General features: G+C 53.6%; 2 protein-coding genes across 6 annotated transcripts in view; one reads left to right on the top strand and one right to left on the bottom strand.

The window, feature by feature from the left end:
* The first annotated feature begins 2,339 nt into the window (after positions 1-2,339).
* Positions 2,340-11,803, top strand: CHST1 (carbohydrate sulfotransferase 1). Of its 3 annotated transcripts, none has more exons than XM_002200177.6 (2): positions 2,340-2,710; positions 9,805-11,803. In XM_002200177.6, the coding sequence occupies exon 2, from the start codon at positions 9,849-9,851 to the stop codon at positions 11,106-11,108; it is 1,260 nt and encodes a 419-aa protein (XP_002200213.1). In that variant the 5' UTR covers positions 2,340-2,710; positions 9,805-9,848; the 3' UTR covers positions 11,109-11,803. The 3 variants fall into 3 exon arrangements, with proteins under 3 accessions (XP_002200213.1, XP_030130163.1, XP_012429480.1); XM_030274303.4 differs by lacking the exon at positions 2,340-2,710 and adding an exon at positions 2,790-3,031; XM_012574026.5 differs by lacking the exon at positions 2,340-2,710 and adding an exon at positions 2,790-3,027.
* Positions 11,804-14,241: 2,438 nt separating this feature from the next.
* Positions 14,242-20,977, bottom strand: part of LOC115495502 (transmembrane protein 263) — a 200,622-nt gene continuing 193,886 nt past the window's right edge. For all 3 annotated transcript variants that reach the window (XM_030274304.4, XM_030274305.4, XM_072929967.1), the window contains one exon: positions 14,242-19,116. In XM_030274304.4, the coding sequence (XP_030130164.1) occupies positions 18,830-19,116 (287 nt within the window). In that variant the 3' untranslated portion in view covers positions 14,242-18,829. The remainder of the gene's footprint in view (positions 19,117-20,977) is intronic.

Raw genomic sequence — 20,977 nt, forward strand, 5'->3', positions numbered from 1 at the left:
ATACACAACAGTCAGAGATAGACAGCTGTAATATGTACTAACAAACAGCATCTCTCTAGATTAACACTTAAAATACCAGGTCAGCATCAGAAAACATGATTATGCCCAGCTGAAATCATCAGAAGCATCTGTTTCTCCTTCAACCCTGGTTTTATTCCTCATTTTTTAGCACCATTCTTTCAAATTGCTTTATTTTGTATGAAACAGCCTCTACAGCATCTGTGGGTAGGAGTCCAAGTATCTCTGGGACTGTTTCAAGTTGCAGGACACCCTGGATTTCTGCAGATGTACTTTAGAGCCGTCTCAGTGTTGTGTTAGAGAGGAGCAAACCCTGACTCCTTGGAAAGACTGGGAAGCATGCGGGTCTCATATTCTTACTGCAAGCCCCTTGATTTCTTCCTGGCACTGGTCCCTGGACTGGTTTATGCCCCCTTTGGCCAAACTCCTTGAAATCCTGCCATTCCTGCACTTCCATTGCCTTGGCCCCCAGTGGGAGTGGAGCACAGCCATGGCTGTGGGCCAGCTGGATGCCTGCTCACAGCTGCTCCCCACCACTCGCTGGAGGTGGCAGCTAAGTGGGAGCACAGGTCTTGTGGATGCCATGGGCACCTGGAGCTGTCAAAGGCCTGTAAGCCACACAGGGGTGGCACTCAGGGCCATTGCACAGGTACAAGGTGGGCTACACCATGGCAAATGAATCAGCAGGAAGAGGATGGCCTGAGCCAGCACATCACCTGAGAAGCACCAGCAACAGAAACCCCAGGGCCACCGGCTTGCTTCCAGCAGCAGCTGGTGGCATGGCTCTTTCCCAGCTCCAGGAAGAGTCAGGCAGGCAGGAGCCTTAGTCCTTGTCCTCTGCAAGGTGTAGGAAAACAAGCAAGAGAGCGAGTGGCTTCAGGGCTTTCTCATGCAAAACAGGAATACACCAATGCAACAGCGCTGTATAGCGAATGCTACAATGGGGAGCTGTTGCTATGGTGAGGGAAATAATATTTAAGCACCAACTGTTTATAAATATAAAATCCCTACAAAGTTTTCTAAAATTAGATTAGAGGGCTAGGGCTGTCAGGATATTGTAATAAACTTGAGAAATACCAGTATTTTTGGACACACAAGATCTGAGTGCTCCTAAAACAGCAAATGTAAGTCCAAAACGCAAAACAACAAACGTGACAATCTTCCGTTGTGCTTCCCAAGTTTTAAAGAAAATCTCATAGCCCTGAACTCACTGTCGCAGCCTGGCTGGCCTCTGAGAGTGGAAGGCAAGACCAGTGTTCCCAGGGATTTATTCTTCTCTTGACAAAATGCAGCACAGAGACCTGGGTCCCACTGCTACTCGTAGCTTGCTCTCTGCCAAGGGTAGTTCTGAGCCGAACATGCCGGTACTGTGATCCCACAGTTACATGTTGCAAATCCTAGAGTCAGCGGTAAAGATTTGGAAATCCCTGAGGTGGGGAGGCAGCTCCTTGCAGAGTTCAGGGCTTTTCAGGAGACGGATGTTGCTCACATGGATGTAAGAAGAAAACTGCTGTGCCCAGTGCCCAGGCAGGTCCAAATACGCCCCAAATATACCAGGGATAAAATAAAAAATGAATATCCATTGTAGCATCTCCAGAACCACAGCCTATCTTTTGCTGGCAGCTGCCATTTCAGCAGAGCTGCAGTTAAACTGCTAAAAATGCAGTTTAGTTGGCAAGCGCTGGATAAAAGGGAAACATTCAAAAGTTGCCAAAAGTAAATGTCTGACCTGTTTCTAGGGTCGAACAGAAGCAGGAGGAATGTGTCTGTCAGAGCACAGCCACTTCAGCTGCTCTGACACACTCCCATGCTTCTTTTCCTCTGTCCTATCCCACCTTCCGAGGCGGGATGGATGGTGGGAAGGTGCCATCACCTGCCAGTATTTTTCCACTGGCACCACTGAGGATGGTTTTGGACACTGCCCGTGGCGGTGAGCCCTGATTTAGGCGGCACGGGGAGGATTCTTGGCGTTGGAGAACCAGTCCCCATTACAATATTGTTTTTCACGAGCAAAGGCCACCGGAAAAGTGGGGATGAATGTGCACCATCATCGCTACCAGGGCCCGAGGGGCTGCTGGTGCCCCGGCAGTGGGGTGAGAGGAGGGTGAGAGGGACCCGCGCCCGGCCGGTGCGCAGGGATCCCCCGTCCTTATCAGCGGCCAGCCTGGGTGACACATCTCACGGGGGTGCCTCAGCGGGCCCCCTCCCGCCCCCGCGACGGGAGGGGCTCTGGCCCGCCCGGCCGGGCACTCGGGGAGGGAAATAAGGGGAGTTTCCTGCTCGGCAAGCCGGGGAGCCCGGCGGCCGGGCTGGGCGGGCGGGCGGCGCGGGGCGGAGGCTGTGCCGGAGCCGATGCCGGTGCCTGGCGCTGTGCTGCGTGCGCCCGTGCGCGCTGCCGGGCGCGGGGAGGAAGGGAGGGAAGGAGGAGGGAGCGAAGCGGCGCAGCCCCCTCGCCGCCCGCCCCTCGCCCGGCGCGGAGGGCGTGGAGAGGCGGCCCCGCTCGGCGGGTGCCCGCACGGGCAGGGCAGGGCAGGGCAGGGCAGGGCGGCAGCGCGGGCAGGGATGAGCCCCCGCAGCGCCGCCCGCTGAGCTCCGCCGGCTGCCGCCCCCGGGCCGGGCCGGGCTGGGCGTCCCCCGCCCCAGGATCCGCGGCCGGGGATGCGGGGGGCAGCCCGCCGGCGCGTTCCGCCAGGTAAGGGGCGCCGGGGGTGGGGCGGGGAGCGGCGCAGATCGGCGGGGGCGGCGGGATGGGGCTCTCTCTTAACCCTTTCCGCGCCACCAACTTTCCAAGGCAGCGAGACGTCACCCGCAGCGGCGGGAAGGACTTTTCCCGCTGGTGCCCAGCCCGGCTGCGGCGGGACCCCGGCCCGGGCTGCGAGCGACCAGGGGGAGCCGCCGCCCGGGGCTGCCTTAGCGGCGAGGGTACGGCAGCCCTGGCCCCAGAGCCCGGGGGAACGAGCTGCCGCGAAACTTGGGCTGCTGTTGGGCGAGGAGCTGCGCCTGGAGCAAGTGAGTAAGTCCCCGGTGGCACAGGGAGGCCAGATGCCCTGCCCGGCCGCGTAGCCGCGCCAGCCGGCGGAGCAAATGCCCCGGCGTTTGCTCTCAGCCTCCGGGCGCCCTGAGAAACCGGCCGTGAGGGCGCAGGCTGGCGAGGAGACCTCGCAGAGTGGGGCGCGCACCATAGCATGGACCAATCCCTACGGGAAAGCTGTGCCGTTCGAGATTTGGGCTCTTGACGCGGCCCTAGGTTAGGAACGTTGCAAAAAGGGTGTTTAGAGGTGGTAAATGAGCGCGTTCATCCCAAAAGAGCCTTCCCAGCTCCTGCCGGGGAGTGCTCCGGGAGTGAGCAGGCACCAGCAGGCTGGTGGATGGCTCAGGGGAAGGTGGAGAGCACGGAACCCCCTGTATTTGGTTTACTGAGGCATTCGCATCCTCGGGAAGAGGCAGATGCAGTTCAGAGGATGAGGGATAAACAGGCACAGGTGGATGTTGCGATAAGAAAACTCTGGGACCGGCTGGGGTTGGCATTACTTGGTAGTGATTAATTAACTGAAAATGTGTATGCTGTGTGCCAGTGGGAAAGAGACTGATTCCCTGTTGAAAGTCCTGTGATTGTTTAAGTGCTGGTCAAAGTGGGCAGTAATCTTCTGGTGTTAAAGCATCTGTCAGTCCCTCTGAAATGCAGAGGGAAAGAACAGAGATAGGGGAACAGGGGACAGGTGCCAGGGTGGTTTTGAACACAAGAGTCCTGTGCCTTATCGTAAGAAAAGTACTCCAGGAGGTGATGAATGCAAGAGCAGAATGAGTCTGGGGGCACAAAGCACCTCCACTTGGCACACGGTGAGGCACCCGAGGAAGGTGGCAGGCACGAGTCCCAGATGGCATTTGGAGCTGTGACTGTAGGAAAGCTCTAATCCTGCGTGGCTGAAGAGAAGACAAGGCTGAAAATTCATTCCCACCACGTAAGATCTCATGTTGGTGGGGCTTGCTGAGGGGGAGGCTTGGGGGCAGAGACCAGCCCTGCTCACCACCCTGGGTGGTGCCCAGAGTCAAGTAGGGGACTGGGGACAGCTCAGCGCTGCTTTTTTTTCAGTGGTCTCTTTCCTCTGGGGAGTGGTGGGGTGCAGCCAGCCAGCATCCAGGCTGGGTGGCCCACAGGCATGTTTGGAGTCTGCCAGCCTATGCAGAGCCAACAGCATGACTAAGCCACTGTGACCAAGTGGGTGCTTGCACCCCACCAGAAGCCTGTATTCGCTGCCTCAGTGGCCACAACGTTGTAGTACAGTCTTTTGCTTGGTGGGAGAGCGCTTGGATGTGTTAGGGCCTTTGCCAGTGGGTCACGGGCTGAGAGTTATTTTGCAAACCTGCAACTTAACTTTTGTGCCTGGGTGGTGAGGTGGGGAGGACTGAGGCTGCAGGAGGGAGCTGCTGGCTGGGCAGGGAGGCACTGCAGGGTGCTGGCTGCCACTTGTCCCCTCCAGCAGCCCTCAACAAGCCGAACTGCTCTGGGCACGGCATGCAGGGGTGTTACATGCTCAGCAGGACACAGAGGTGCAGGTGCAGGGCTGAGCAGGCGCTGAAGTTGGTGCTATGAATTCTCTGGGTGACTACGCATGCATGAGTCTCTGGGTGGGGGAAGGGAAAGGGGGAAGAGGGGTTGTCTTCCATGAGTCACATTTTGGGATGCGTCTCCTGGTGAGCCTGCTGCAGTCCCACTTATGTCAGGAGAGGGGCTTTGCCTCACAACTCGCTGGCCTTGTGCAGGGTGTGCCGTGTGCTCCTCTGTGCCGGTGTGGCTGTGCCCAGGGTGTGGGCAGGTGGGCAGGCAGCCCTGCCCACCCCCGCAGTCATCCACCCCTCTCCCTGGCACTGAGAGCCCGGCCCGGCGCTTCTCAGGCGATCGCTGCTCGCAGTTGTGTTTTCCAGCTGGTCCCAAAGTCCTGAGTCACTCTGCCGTTTCCATGGAAACAGCCTTGCTGGCGGGAATCGGTTTTGGGGGTAGAGGGTGCCGGTAGCTGGACTGGCACCAGGCAGGCCTGCGGGAAGGACTGGCAAGGCTCAGGCATTCCTCCAGTGTGCCAGGGCTCTTACAAAGGCGGGAGCAGGCACCTCTGTTGCACAGACCCTGACATCTTCTTCAGCTCCCTTTTCCCTTCCTTCCGGCCACAGGGAAGCAGAGAGGTTTCCCTGACAGTGGAAAGGGAGCTCAGGATGAGCCCAGCCAGGCTGAGGGTACAGCTTCTGGGGAGCTGTTGAGAGAGGGGGACAGCCTGGAAGGCAACCAAAAAGAGCAGGTTTTTTTTTGACTGCCCTGTGAGAGAGCCTTCAGTACAGCAGTAACAGAATCAGTAACTGCAAGGGCTCCTGCCTAAGCTGCCATACCCCTGAGTTGCCTGAACACGGCCACCTCCGGACAGCAAGGAAACCGGCAGGGAAGGCTTGGGGCAGGAATCAAGGCAGCTCCCCATGTGGAGATGCTGTGGGAGCCCCCCAGGAGGACGAGAGTGCCACAGTGCTGTGAGGCACTGCCCTGCACCTAGCTGCTTCTGGAGTGGAGGAGACCTGTGAGTTGTACTGACCCCTGCAACTTCCCCACAGACTCCAGCCTGCCTGGCAGGACCTGAACTCAGCTGGCAGTGCAGCCTTCAGTGCCACGGCCTGGCTGCATGGCTCCAAAAGCATCCATTCCCATCAGACCTAGGAAGACCATGCCCAGAACAGGAGCCCCCGGTCCCAGTCCCTGCTGCACGATGGCTGGCCGGCCGCATTCCCTGCTCTCCGCACCGCACTGGTGACTCACAGATGCCATTCAGCTTAATTCATCACCTCCGATCTCCCTGGCACTCCTGGGCTGTCTTGCTGGCTTCTTGCCTGCTCATCTCCCTCAGAGCAGTGCTGGGAGTCAGTGGAGGAGGAGGAGGAAGAGGAAGGCAGGTGATTATGCATCCGCTGCTGTTGGCAGGTGCACAGGGTGGGGGAGGTTGCACTGCCTGCGCCCATCCTTTCCCTTCCTCTAGGCTCAAGGCTGTGGGAAGTGAGACAGGGGAGAGGAAAGGCTCAGCACCTTCCTCTTCGCACAGACAATGCTCCTGTCCCTGTGCCAGGCACTGGCTGGCCTCCTGCTGCACTCAGAGACGCTTGCCGGATGCCGTGTGTCCCTTGCGGACAGCCTGGTCCCAGTGCGGCTGCAGGCAGCTGCACAGAAATGCAGGCAAGGCAGCAGAGTTCAGTCTGTCATGCTGTCACCACAAGGGGGTCAGGGTAGGGAAAGAGGCAGTGGTGGCTCCAGCACAGTCCCAGAAGAGCCCATGTGCCTTCTGGCTGGCCCCTTGCAGTATCAGCAGTGCCAGGGGCTGGAAGATGTGAGTGATGTACCCCCACCCCATGCTCCATCTCATAGTCCCAGCTGCCTGCAGGGACACACTGAACTCGGCTCCCACCCTTGGGTTGCATTTGCTCATCATCTTTGGTGGTGGAGGTGAGCTGGAGACAGAGCAGAGGGTGACTTTGGCTGAGAACACTTCTAGCACAGAAACATCTACGAGGCCAGCATATCAGATGACTCCCATGGTCTGGGGCTGAGGAGCCAAAACGATCCATGCCTCACACAGGACTCTCAGATGCAGCCCCATGTGGGCATGGCCTTCTCTCCAGCTGCTGGCCATGGATATCAGGCCATTTTAAGAACAAGGGTCCTCAGGGCAGGAATGGGATTGTGAGTGCCTGTCCTGCTGTGCCTGTGTGCAGGACACATCTTCCTGGGGCATGTTGGCTGCAGCCACTGCTCAGCCGGCCCACTTGGAGCCATGTGCAGCCCAGCACAGCTCCTCCTTGGCAGGTGTTCACACCAGCCTGGCTCTGTCTGACAGATGAACAAGGGGCAGTGGGAGTAAAAGTGGTCCCCAGTTGTCCTGGCAGCTCTCAGGTGCCATGTGCTTTTGCTGCCCCAGGAGCTCCTCTAGAGCATCCATCCAGCTGCCAGTCGCCACTGTCCCTGGAGCCCAGGGCTGGACTGAGCAGGAACTGCAGCCCCTCAGGGACAGGCAGTGATGGGAGGAGGCAGGAGAGCCAGCTGGGAGGTGAGAGGAGGCTCTGGCTGGCTTTAAAGGCCACAGATGAGACATCAGGGAGGGAAGTCTTCTCCCAATATCTTCCCCTCCCTGGTTACAGCTCAGCAGATGGGCAGGGCACACACCAAGGGGCAGCAAAGGCTGAAGCTGGGCTGTGGTTTAGCATTTGCTCAGTCAAGGAGGTGAATCAATGCCCCGTTTTTTCCCCACTGCCATTTGGGACATTGCAAAGGGGAATGGGTCAGCGTGGGTGGAGAACCTGAAATGATCACAGCCAGTGAGTGGTCTGGTGGGAATTGGGACCAAGAAAGCATCTGGTCTCTGATTTGCCTTTTCTGGGGAGTCAGCAGCAGGTTTCTGCTATAACCAGGACAATCATCTGCTCCAGCATCCATCAGCAATGAAGCAAAGAGTAGGAACTGAGGTTGTGTGTGAGGGATGCAGTGTGGTTGGCCATCACTAGAGAGCAGGAAAGCATTCCCACTGCAGCTTCCACCTGGGCAGCATGCAGAAGACGTTTGGGCCAGAAGATGCCAGCAGGGACTCTCCTGTCCTGTTCTGCCTTAGCAGACCTAGAAAAACACTTTATCAAGGGATAGAATATCTCATGTAGACACTGGGGCCGGGTTTCCCCTTTGCAGGGTGGGTAACCCCAATCCAAGCATCTCTGACTTCAGTCCTCCAGCCGTGTGCCACAATCCTTGGCAGGCAGCAGTCCAGGTGAAAGCAACCTGTATTCAAAGCATCATTTTGGATCTAAAGCACAGCTCCTAGTGCACAGACACAGGGAACATAGCTAGTGGGGGGCTGCATGCAACAGCCGTGCCAGCCCCCCCATCCTGGGGTCCTGCTCTAAAGCCCTGCTCCAGGTCTCTGGAGTTGATAGTTCCTGAAGCTTCCTGCCTCCACAAATCAGCTGGGGCAATCAGTAAACAATAAAAATATTAATTTAAAAAAAGCAAGGCTTTTTTTACTCACTTGCAGGTCTGAGCTGCCCTCCTGGTGTCACTTGCTGGGTGACAGGGTCTCCCTAGGGCGTGGAACACATTGAGGACACGAGAACAACACACCGTGGCAGCTGCTTTGGGCTCTGCAGGGACCATACACCAGGAACACTGCACTGTCCCAAGCCCATCAGGGATTTCAATGTGCTCTGGGTTAGAACAGCCCTCACATGCTGAAATCCATTGCTGGCCCACTGGTCTCCCCCAGAGACCTCATATAAGCAGCAATAGCACTGGCTCTGACAGTCCCACCCACAGTGACCTGGTGCTGGGGCTGAGAGGGCACTCACCGTGAGCCTGGGGCCAGCACGTTGCTCTCCCTGGGGACCCAGAGAGAGCAGGGAAGAGGCAGCCATGGCAGTGATGATACACTGGGCTCTGCTGGGCGAGGAGCAGAGATACTTGGGTCTTGTCCCCTTGGTTTGCCTGAGGTGGATGGGCAGGTGAATGTACCACACTGTGGGAGGAGAGACATGGAAGGAAGGTGGGCAAGGGAAAATGGGTGCAGGGGAACTTCAAAACCATTGCTTATACTGGTGTGTCTCCCATACACAGGTGTTTTAGCTTGTTTGGAGTTTCTGGGATGCATCCTCTACGTTCTGTCTCCCAGCCCCACTGATCCTCCTAGAGCAGTAGTATGTGGATGTGAAATGTCTGTGTTTTGGAGAGCCTCAGGCAGTCCATGAACATTTTTTGGTTAATGAACAGGGGGAATATTGAAGCACCACCACAGTTACATCCCCTCCCAGCAATGTGCCAGCTCCCCAGGCATGACAGGTACTCCCCCCGCTCCCGTCATGGTCACTGAGTATTCCATCCAAGGGTCCTCCTCAGTTTCCCCTACCCTTGCCCATGTGTGGGCAGCAGCAAGGCAGGGCTAGCACCACTGAAGTTGTTCTTTGCAACTACAGCCCCACTCTTCCTTGTACCCATCCCTGGTGCCACGGGCTACTGCCCTGGTTGGCAATAGGGTATAGAAGAGATGCAGTTTCACATGCTTCCTCCTTTCCAGTATTGTTTTTCCCCTCTGGTGCTCAGAATAGGAGAGCCCTGAATCCCAGAGTGGAGCAGGATATTACCAGACCTGTGAGCTCATTGCTGAGGGCACAGCTCAGGCTGCTCTCATCCCCAGAGGCTGACAGACAGAGCTGGCTGTTGAACCTCCTCCGCACAAAGAGGTTCGCAGCTCCAGGAGAGACATTGCCACTCTCCTAGGCAGGAGGTTGCTGGCCTGGATGGGCCATACCTTATCCTGACAGCTGGAAAGAATGGATGGAGACAAGATAGCACCATTCCCTGACCTTTCCCTACCACAGCTCCTGCACTGGGGTCCAAGTGACAAGTGACTCGCAAGGGAGCTGGTGAAGAGAGTTTGCAGCAGCTGGACAGAGACAGACAGCGTCACTGCCGGGTTCTAACATCCCCCTGCCTGGGTTGCAGTGCATGGGGTGAGCTATGGGCCACAAGATTTATGTACACCCACAGCCTGGAAGGAAGTCCCGAGGGCTGAAGTCCTGTCTGGACATGTTTCTCCAGGCTTGCCAGCCTCTGCCTGTTATTTTTCTTGTCTGAAATGGGGCTCTGCAGTGTGTGACTGGGATTCACATGGTTATGACTGATGGACTTACATTAGGAGGACATTTGTTGGTACCTGCATCAGTTGGATACTTGGCAGTCCATGTTCATCTTGTGAATTCTCTGTTGGGTTGCAGATACCAAGACAACCTGCGAAGAAGCTCCATGAAGGTGACCAGCCATGCAATGTTCCTGGAAGGCTGTACTCCTCCTCGCCTTGGCATCCATCGCAATCCAGTACACAGCAATTCGAACCTTCACTGCCAAGTCCTTCCACAGCTGCCCCATCCCTAACCCTGTGAACTGCAGCCTGAGCCAGGACACTGATGTGGCTGACAGGCTGTGTGATGAGAATCCCACTTTCCCGTATAACCTCTCCAGGAAGACTCATGTTCTCATCCTTGCCACCACCCGCAGTGGCTCCTCATTTGTTGGGCAGCTGTTCAACCAGCACTTCGATGTCTTCTATTTATTTGAGCCCCTCTACCACGTCCAGTACACCCTGATCCCAAAGCTGACCCAGAGCAAGAGTACGACAGACAGGCGGGTCATGCTGGGGGCCAGCCGAGACCTGCTGAGGAGTCTGTATGACTGCGACCTCTACTTCCTGGAGAACTACATCAAGCCCCAGCCTGTCAACCACACCACTGACCGCCTCTTCCGCAGGGGAGCCAGCAAGGCCCTGTGCTCACCACCTGTGTGTGAGTCCCTGGGAGCTGTGGATCTCCACCTGGAGGAAGGAGACTGCGTGAAGAAGTGTGGGACCTTGAACCTGACGCTGGCCACTGAGTCCTGCAGAGAGCACGGCCACGTGGCCATCAAAACCGTACGGGTGCCCGAGGTCAGTGACCTCCGGGCCCTGGTGGAGGACCCGCGGCTGAACTTGAAGGTCATCCAGCTGGTGCGGGACCCCCGGGGGATCTTGGCATCCCGGAGTGAGACCTTCCGAGACACCTACAGGCTGTGGAGGATCTGGGATGGCACTGGCAGGAAGCCATACAACCTGGACGTGACCCAGCTCACCACAGTGTGCGAGGACTTCTGGAACTCTGTGTCCACCGGCCTCAATCGGCCACCATGGCTCAAGGGCAAGTACATGCTGGTGCGGTACGAAGACTTGGCCAGGAACCCCATGAAAAAGACTGAGGAGATCTACGATTTCCTGGGCATCCCCATGGACAGCAACGTCGAGCGCTGGATACAGAACAACACCCGAGGAGACAGGTCCTCCTCCAAACACAAGTACGGGACGGTGCGCAACTCGGCGGCGACAGCGGAGAAGTGGCGCTTCCGTCTGTCCTACGAGATCGTGGCGTTCACCCAGCACGCCTGCCAACAGGTGCTGGCACAGCTCGGCTACAAAACTGCTGGCTCCGAGGAGGAGCTGAAGAACCTCTCCATCAGCCTGGTAGAGGAGAGAGACTTCCTGCCCTTCTCCTAAGGCAGCCCCAACGGGCCTGGTTTTGATGCGTACTGTTTCTAACTGATGCCTTATTTTATTTTCTTTCCTTTTGTTTCCCCTCTTTCTCTCTCTTGTCTTTTTCTCTCCAAAATTTGCACTAAACCTTGAGCGGGAATCTCAAAGGCCGAGTCCAGGGGAAGTGTCTGCTGCCCCTCAATACATTTTGGATGCCAGGAGAAGTTGGGTCTCTCCAATCAAGAGCTAGAACTCTGGATGGGTAACAATGTTTACAAAACACACAAAATGTATAAAGCAACCTTCAAGCTTTCCAAACCGAAGGGTATCTGGGGTACTGTACTTTTGCACTGTTTACTTTTACAATGTAAGAGGTAAATATAAATATTATTTATGAATGGTGTCATCCCCTCCAGAATAACTCCCCCTGCCCCCAATGAACAGGTTAGACTGGAAGCTGAAAGGGGAACAACCTCCTCATTTTTGATTTTAGTGTGACATGTCTGTCTGTTTAAGTCCTATTATCGGGCTGGGCAGTTGGTCAGCTGCTCCTACATGGTTGTTTGGTAACACCTGTGATATTTCTTTGTGCCAAAAACCCACAAAAAAAAAAAAAAAAAAAAAAAAGGGAAAAAAGCGACTGGGTCATTTGGTAAAAGCTCAACACATTTAATGCTTTATTTCGGTGTTTTCTGTAAATAAAAGTGCAATAAAACTGACCTGGGGGTGAACTTCAACTGAAAGACCTCAGCAAGTATAGTGGGGTGGATGCTGCACCAGGCAAACAGCAGCATCTCCTGGTTTCCCAGCTCCTGCGAGGCTGGGAGCGGGTAGGACAAGGCTGGGGGAGGAGACACTGCAGCCCTCAGGGTGTCAGGGAGCTGCAGCCACCTCCTCAGGCGTGTGCATCTTTGCATCTGGAGTGTGTCAAAATGCAAGCAGTTAAGCCAAAAGCAAGAACCCGTGGTTATTTATTGACCTGAAAACTTGTTGGTTTGCATGGGGCATGGGACTTGCTGAAGTGCCTGACTCCAGAGTGCTAATGGCACCAGCACAGCGAAACCATTCCCATCAGGCTGCCCCCCACCATGTCTGACAGTGCTGATGCCCATGCTGGCATGGCCTACCCGGGAGGACAATGAAGGTGTTCTGGTGCAGGTCATGAAACTGCCAGAATGAAAATGAATGAGCAAGATGATCCTGGCAATACACAGGTATTCTTTCATGAGCTGCCTGCAAGACACCTGGGCAGGTGTCATGGCTGTATACTAAATATGGCCATATTTATCTGGCAGCTGCATGCCAGCTACAACCATGACAGGCTGATCAGAAAGCTGCTGAATGGGGGAGCCAGGCATGCAGGGCAGGAACATTGAAAGCCTTACAAAACAAGACATTGCTGGTCTACTTGATCCCTGTCTGATGAAACAGCTGGCCAGTTCCTCCAACCCAGCTGGCAGAGTCCCAACAGTTGAGCCCTTGAGAAATGTCCTGCAGACCACAAGCAGCTGCAGATGGGAAGCCACCAGGGCCAGTGCCCAGGGTACAGAGGACAACAGTAGCCCAGCAGTTTTCCAGTTGCTCCTGGAGCCAGGCAGGGCAGCAACCCACAGAGAGATGAGACCACAACTTGTGACATCTACTCACAGCTGCACACTCCCAGCTTTGGGCCCGCTCCTGGCCCAGAGGTGTCTGAGCCACCCACAGCCCACCTACCTGGGCAAGTCTTCTCTCCAAAGGTCTCTTCCAAGCTCTGCTGCCCACCACCTTTTGCCCCACTCTTACTTGGGAGAAGACTGGGTGCTGCAGTTGCACACAGGGATACAGGACACGCTGTCTGAGACAGGGCGAAGCTGTACCTATTGGCGATTTTGCACCATCCTTTCAGCCCTTACAAGACGTCTGGAGGGGCAGCTTGTTAGTGGCGTTTTTCAGCTTGGCAAACCAGCTGGGCTGCAGGAAAGGTGAGAAGCTGTGAAGTACCTGAGAGCTTCTCAGGTGCTCCAGCACCTGTACTTCATCTGTGCTGTCTGCAAGGCTACATGGATGGTTCCAGCTCTGGGAGGAGGAATGCAGGCATAGTGTGCACTTGCTGTGGGATGGGCACTTTCCTCATCTCCCTCCCCACAGAGGGCATAGGGGAAGCCCCTGGAGAGACCACGTCCCCAGGTGTCTTCACCTGCCTGTCATTGCCAAACCTGCTCCTGCCACCAGCTCGGTGCCTTCCAAGCCACACTGGCTGAGTCTGCAAGTGGGGACGGAGGAACAGGGCAGGTGGCAGAGGTGGCTGCAGACAGCCTTATTGGTGCACTGTGTGCTGCTCTTCCCAAGCAGCTGGCAGCAAAATGCCAACCAAATAAATGGCTTGATTGCCCTGTTATTAGTTACTAAATTAATCCTTTTGTCAGCACTTAAATGCTGAGCTGTTGGTTCCTGGCATCGACCCAGTAAAAGGGACATCCTGTCTCGTGGCTGATCCAGCATTGCCCGGCCACTGGCCTGCAATCCTCCCTGAGGGCTGTGCATTCCTGGGAGCACTGCGTGGCTCTGCCCTGGGTTAGATGCCCGTGGAGCAGATGAGGTGGCTGGAGGTGCTGGCTGTGCTCCCCAGCACCAACACTGCCAGGCAGCCAGCAGAGGGTCAGGCTGCTCCATGGGGGCTTGCTGCAGCCCTGGGGAAGGATGGCAAATCCCCGTCTCCTGCAGAACGAGCAGGCTGCTGTGAGGAGAATTTGTTTCCTCAGCTGGGAAAAGTGGCTATGCAATCCTGCCTGAAGGAACAGTGGCTGTAGAAGCAAAATTTCCCATCTTCAGCTGCTGAGATCCCACTTTAAGGGCTAGGCCAGCTGTCTCCAACCTGAAAGCCCTCTTATGAACTGGTCTTTAAACCAACACAGAAAATTGAGTTTAGAAGTCTTATCCAAACCGTTCTTACCATTCCAGTCAGGAAAGATGCCTGCAGCAAAATGGCTTTTGAACCACGCTTGAAAGCTATGTCCCAGTTTAAGCAGGGGTGGAGATTCTGCCTTGCTTGGTGCCTCATCTAGAGCCCTTAGGGGAGAGATCTAATTTCCCAAGGAATCTCTAACATCTTCCTTCAATTGTGCTTCCTCCCCTCATTTCCCCCCACTAGGAACAAGAGCCAGCATAATCACAGTTTTTATCCTCAAATTTTACTGTAATTAAAATACAGAGATGCAGAATATTCCCAGAAACACACTGCAAAACAAACCAAGCAAACAAATTCAGTAGGAAACCAATTACAGACAATGAAATGATAAAGAACAAAAGTGTTCTCCGGAGCCCAGCACTGTGCACAGGACCGCGTGGCCGCGGTTTTGGGTTGCCAAAGGCCTCCTCAGCTCCTGCAGAAGCAGAGTTGGGCCCGGGCTCTCAGCTCTCTCTAACCATCTCCATATTCCCACTCATGCTGTTGTTTTTACAAGGATGACTTTGCAATGGAGATACGGAAATGACCCACCCACAGGGATAAGAGCCAACAAGGGAACGCAGAGAAAAAGAAGTGGGTTAAGATTTTCCACACACAAAACACAAGGGGACAGAGAGGGGTGGAAGACATGCACTTCTGTCCCAGGCAGGGGGGCTGTGGGGGCAATCACCCTCTGCCCTCCCAGACACTGTGAGTGTGGATGTTTAATGAAGGTCTCAGCAAAAGCCGTGGGGAGCTCTATCCACAGGTCAGACCGAAAGCTAAGGGAGGGATAAAAAGAAAAGGATAATGAGACAGGTCAGGGAAAAGGGAAGAGAGGATGCACCTGTGGGTCTCCCTTCAGCCAGGACATGTTTCGTTGGGCACAGGGAACAGCCAGGCAAGGTGGGACACAGGACTGCAAACAGGGCCACATCCCACCTCCACTATGGGGGAGACCCAGCCCTATCATGCGGAGATCATGATAAAAGCCTGGGGCAGATTTGGGAAGGGTTGGTGATAAGAAGGGAGCTGATCTGATGCTTTAACCATCCACTGATCTGTCAAAATGGAAATTGTTAGCAATCATCATTACTAAGGAAGCAGGGCACAAGCCAGGCATGTACCACCACCACACACCAAAACCCATATTGACCCACTCCCCTTTCTGTGCTCTTCCCTAGGACAAACTCCATTGCACTCATCTTCTGATTCAAAACCTGTCCTAAGAAACAAATTCTTTCCATGGTCCCCGTTTTCTTGTTCCCTCACTCCTCAACTCCTCCAGTCACACCGCTCTCTCCTCATCTGTGTATCAACTCCCTTTAATCCTTCCTTCTACCCTGATGCCAGCCCCTCCTATTTAGTACCAAGCTACCCCATCCAGTAGCCATGGGATTTATGCACAACACAGTTTTTGCCCTTTGTACCATGAATGGGCAGTGAGAAAAGCGCTGCACCGGTGGCCCAGGTGGCTGGAGGAGGAAAGATAGAGCATCTGACAAGAGCCAACAGCTTCCCCATCCAATCCAGATCCCACTGTCTTGCAACCAAAGCTGTCAGAAGGCATCTTTACTTTTAGACTAGGAAGACTGACCCTGTTTTCCCTCTGCTCTGGCACTGTACATGCCCAGAATAGCAGGCTGGGACTGGGTCACCATGGGGAACTGAGCAGGCCTAGCACAGACTTTCTTAAAGCCTTTGTATCTTGGAGAGTTACTTATTCCTGAATGCTTGTCTAGCAGTGTGAGGCCTTGTTTTTGGAGTAGATTTAATCTTCTACCCGTGCCTGCTAATTTGATCTCTTGCTACTCATGGTCCCTGAGCTGTCCTTTAGCTGGGCTGTAAGAACAGCGATTTCAGCTGTGAATGCTCCTCTCCAGCTCATCCCTTCTTCTGCAGGGCATCCTACAAGGGAATGGCAGTTCCAGACAAATGATAGGCTTTACTCTATTTCCTGCAAGGATGCACAGAAAAGAAGAAATAGAAAGATGGGGTAACCCTCAGGGCCCCAGTGGCCTTCCTTAACATCACCTTTATCCCATTTGCCATGCCTGCTCTGTACACACAGGGCCTGCACACAAGAGCTTGGGCAGGATGTACTGCCTCCCCCAGCAAGAGCCTGTGTGAGACACTATTTAGCCAAAAGCACAATCAGCCTCCCACCACTCACCCTGGGCTGGCTGCTGAAGGTTCTTGGAGTCTATCTTCTATTGAAGACCTGGGAGAGACTTTTAGGAAGAAGACTCTTCTGTCCCAATTGGCCAGAAGCTATCTTTCTCAGAGGGTTGGTGACAACACAGCTAGTTACACAGAAACAGCTTTCAGCTTTGGGGCTAGAGCTTGCTTCAGAGGAAGTCTGTGTTCTGGAATAAAAGATGAGTTGTGCTCAGGGAGAGGAGCGAGCAGAGATCTGTGCAGTGCAAACTGTCCCCCAGCTTTGCAGGGCACTTGAGACAAAGGGAGAACAGACAAGACTTCTTCTGGCCTTGACAACTGCCACGAGCATCCCAGCAAAGTACAGGCACACATCAAGGCCTGATCTTTCTGTGAAGCTGCTGCCTTCAGAGACAAAACCGGCATGTCAGGGTCAACTTGGCCTTCACCAGAACAAAGGGCACAAAGTGAGGAAATACACACACCTACCAAATGCTGCTTCTTCTTCAGAAACAAAAATGTAAGTCAAACCTTTCTCATCTTATCAAGAGTAACAAACTGTGGAGATCAGCAGCTTCTTACCAGTGCAAGCAGCAGGGGCTACCTAGCAAAGGGTATGGAGAGTAACTAACACCAGCATGATTATCAGAGGGCCACAGCAACATACATCCCAAAATGTGGATCTAATAAAGGTCAGAACAAAAACTGCATCACAAGCTCAAGAACATTCAGCAAAAATGGTGGCGGGGGTGTGTGTGTGTGTTGTACTTAAATATTCCCTGATGTCTAAGTCCTAAGCACAAGAGAGCAGTCAGGAAGTGCAACAGCCTCCAAGGGGAAATGAAGATCAAGAAAGTTGGCTTCAACGTCCAAAAGATAGGGCTGAGAGAAAACAAACAGCACAGACAGGAGAAAGGGGATTTTTCACATTCCTTTGGTTTCAATAAACTATGCTCTTGGGCAACAGAGGGCAAAACATCCTCTAAAACATTATTTTCTTTTGACCAGGACCCTATATAAAAACTGTACACTGAAAGTGCCAAAGATGACTGTGTGAACTCCTCTGAGGCAGTGGCACAGGTTTGTTTCCCTGGCTGAAGACATGCCTGTGGACTTACATGTACACACACACAGTAACACAGATGCACGTTTATAAAGTACAGCACAAGCACTGCTTCACTTGCCTATGCATCCAACACCTACAGACCTAGCAAATCACCTGCCAAAGTCAGGAGCAGCAGAGTTAATGGTGGAGCCTGTGGCTTTCCTCATCCCAAGAATTACAGGGGACCTTGGAGGGAGGAAGGGAGGGAGGGAGGGAGGGAGGGAGTGCACGTTTGTGTTTGTATGTGTGTGTACAATGCCACATGGCCCTTGGATTATCACAGGCCAGGCTGAGGATGGCTGTGACTCCCAGATGGATGCAGGTGTCTGCGTTTCTGCGGCACTACGACTATGGGTGGGCTATTTAGTGCAACGTGGTCATTCAGAGGAGCTGGGCTGGGGCTGCAGGAGCAGCGTGCAGAAGAGGAGTTGCTGGTGCCCTTTGCAGGCTAACTGCTGTTGGAGCACGCTCAGCCTTTTGGGAAGTGTTCTCCAACATGGTGCAGCCCACTCACACCCAGGCCTCCACTCCCAGGGTACTGAGTTGTGGGGAGAGCAAGACTCTCAGCTTCCTCTCCATCCCTGCAGCAGAATTTGGGTGGCATTTTGGAACACACTTGCTCCTGGTTACTAGTGACGTCTGTGGAGTGTGAGTGTGGCCAATAGATAAAACGCCCTTGTTACAGAGTGGGATACTGGAAGGACTTCAAGGGTCAAACAAAAGGCCTGGTCTCTCTGTGGAACATCACTGGCTGTACTGCAATATCACAGAGGCCTGGCGAGTGCCACTGTCAGCTCCTTCCCCAAATGGGAACATACAGCAGCTTTCATATTCCTCCTCCTCACCAAGAAAATCTGTGCAGAAGTTGACGGTCTGGGATATATCATGCTCTGGTGAGGCATCACCCCAGAGCTGCTCTACTGAGCTTGAGGGTTCCCTCTCTGAAGGGTTCAATTCAGCTGGGGAGTAAGTGACTGGGAGCAGCTTGTGGGGATAGGCCCTGCAAAGAAAAGGTAAGAGGTGCAGGGCAAGAGGGAGGCTTCCCCCTCTTCACAGTATCTCTCCTTTGCGTCGACTGGACTTCTGCAGTTCTCTGCTAGACACACCTCCCAAACACACCTTCCACAGGGAAGGGGTGTTTCAGAGGCTATCTTCCCAGCTTAAGTTGAATTTGACCACACAAACCACACTTCAAACCAGGCACAGTTCCCCCCCATCCCTGTTACTCCCTCCACCTCCAGGCAGATGGAGCCTGATGCCTTCTCCCATCCCTCCATGCTTACAAGAACAAGAGAGGAAGGAAACTACAAGACAGAGACAACCACACCTTTAAAGTCCCCAGAGTAAAGATGGTTCCCAGTAGGTGATGGGAGTGAAAGGCATTGACAGTGGCTCTGTGAGCTCTGAGCTAGGCAGGCGGTGCTGAGCAGGCTGCAGCCAGAGTCTGCTCGGGTGCTTGACCCTCCCTGAAGTGTCTGGTTCCAACTCAAAGAGGTGCTGGGCAGGGGGACAGTATGAGCAGGTTGATCTTTTGGAAGGGAGCTGTGACAGGAATTAGTCAGCCTTGTCCTTCTTCTTTGCAGTGAAAGGGACTTTGCTGGCGACCGCGCTACCCACAGCTCCGACGCCGCCGGTCACTGCTGAGACGCTGCCCTTCACCAGTCCAACGCCAGCAGCGGGGACACTGGTCACAGCTGTTTTGGTGAGCTCCAGACTCTTGCTGCCCACCCAGGCAACTCCTCCCAGTGTGGCCCCCACAGCTCCCCGGGTGATACTGAACAGGCCGCCTGTCACTCTCCAGATGACTCCTGCCTGCTGCTGTGGGTGATCCTTGCTGGCATCTGTGGGGAGAGAGAGAAAGGGAATGTCAGAAGTGGTCATGCTGGAGACCTCCCTGGGCACCTCTTCCAGATGAGGCTAGTTGTCCTGGCACATGGCACATGCTTTCATCTGCATAATGCCTTGCCTTGCAGGCCTAGACCTTCTGGTGTATGAAGGAGAAACCAAGGCAATCCCAGGCTTACAGCATAGCAGGAAAGGACTTTGAGAGGGTAGGAGTGGGAACAGAATTGCCTGTGTGACAGAGAAGGGAAAAAGGCAGGTCAGTTACAGTCCCAAACTTGCAAGCCTTTGTGCTGCAGTGCAAAGCAAATCCCACTTTACAAGAGATGTAATTCCCCTCCCATGCGTGTTGGCTAATGCCAGTAAATCACAAAGACTAATGCCAGCACAGGAGGCATGAACTACAGACAGCAACAGCTGACGTTTGGGTGGCCTGCAGGTCCTCAGAAGCATCTGTTTGGAAGCAGGTCTGGGCTCGTGTCAGACGTGGAGCTGAGGCACAGCACAGACTTATCTGCAAGAGCTGTAATTGAATGAGCAGAGATAGCAAACTGCAGTAAAGATACAGTGACAGAAATGTCACCTCGGGTTGTACAAACCCTCCAGAGATCTCAGCTATCTATTTAATAGTGTTAAGACAGTGCTTAAGTTACTACACTGTGTCACTGCTGGCTTACCTGTGCCAGCTGGATCAAGGCCAGCATGATATACCCACCCAAGCTGCCATCACACCTGCCCACAACACTGCAGACATAACGTTCACAGCTCACCACTTCTTGGGAAAGGGTTGACTCTGAACTGCTTCTCACGGATTCAAACCTGACAACTCTCCTGCTGGCCTGCACACAACCCTCTGCATCAGCTAACGAAGTGGTGTGCAGGCAGCAAAGCAAGAGCAGCTCTTTTCACAGGGCAAGGTATTTTGGATACTCTGACTTCTGATTCAATGCCAGTTCTGTCCATGAGTTACTAATAACTGAAAAGCACAATAAAGCAATCCCAGCAGGAGAAAAAAGGAGTGCGTTCATCCTGAAGTCCACAGGGTGTGGAAGGTTTGCAGGTCCAACTATGAGAATTAATTTTCTGCTTTTATTATTTCACTGCAGCATGTGCTGTGTTCAAACACAAGTGACAACACCCACAAAAGTAGAGGTGGTGGGCAGGTGATATCAAATCCATTGAAGTTTCCATTCTGGGAGGGTGATTCAGTTCAGAAAGTGGCCAGTCCACCCTATCTGTTAATCTTCCTAATTCTCCAGCGTGAAATAATGCCTCTGACCTCACATTGTAAGAAAATAGCTTCAGCTGGGGTAATGAACATTATATTTCCAGCTCTGTTACAGAGACAGCAAAGCAGTGAATGTTTGTGCTTCTGCAACTGCAGATGGTGCTATGTGGGAATAATTTTTAGATGGACAACAAGTTGTGTAAGAGGAGAAGAAAACCTAAATGTTTATAGGCTGTGTTTTCACCCCCTCAATGAATCACAAAGTGAGCATCAGCAAAAAAATGCAGACAAAAAAGGTAAAAAAAAAAGGCAGAGCATAAGTTAGGTTTGTAAAAAGCTAAATAGCAGTTACTTGAGAGCGATGCTGGCACATGTTTGGTTATCCAACAGTTTTGTTAGATCTTTTCCTGAAGAATGGACGCTCCCATGGCTTTATTCATCAGAGCATCTTGTTAGGTGGAGAGGAATACAGAAGGATACTGCTAGCTGTTCAATCACTGCAGTTTTGTTGTATTTGCATAAAGTGATATCAGACTTATTTTTTTTGTGAAAACATCCAGATCCTGCTTATCACAGCCCAGCAGAAGGTGCTGAAATATTCCCCATTAGCCTAAGAGAAACCCTAATACAGT

This window comes from Taeniopygia guttata, chromosome 5, assembly GCF_048771995.1.
Source record: "Taeniopygia guttata chromosome 5, bTaeGut7.mat, whole genome shotgun sequence".
NCBI lineage: Eukaryota > Metazoa > Chordata > Aves > Passeriformes > Estrildidae > Taeniopygia > Taeniopygia guttata.

Coding starts and splice junctions, on each gene's coding strand:
- CHST1 (XM_002200177.6), top strand. CDS start 9,849: ATGCAATGTTCCTGGAAGGCTGTACTCCTCCTCGCCTTGGCATCCATC.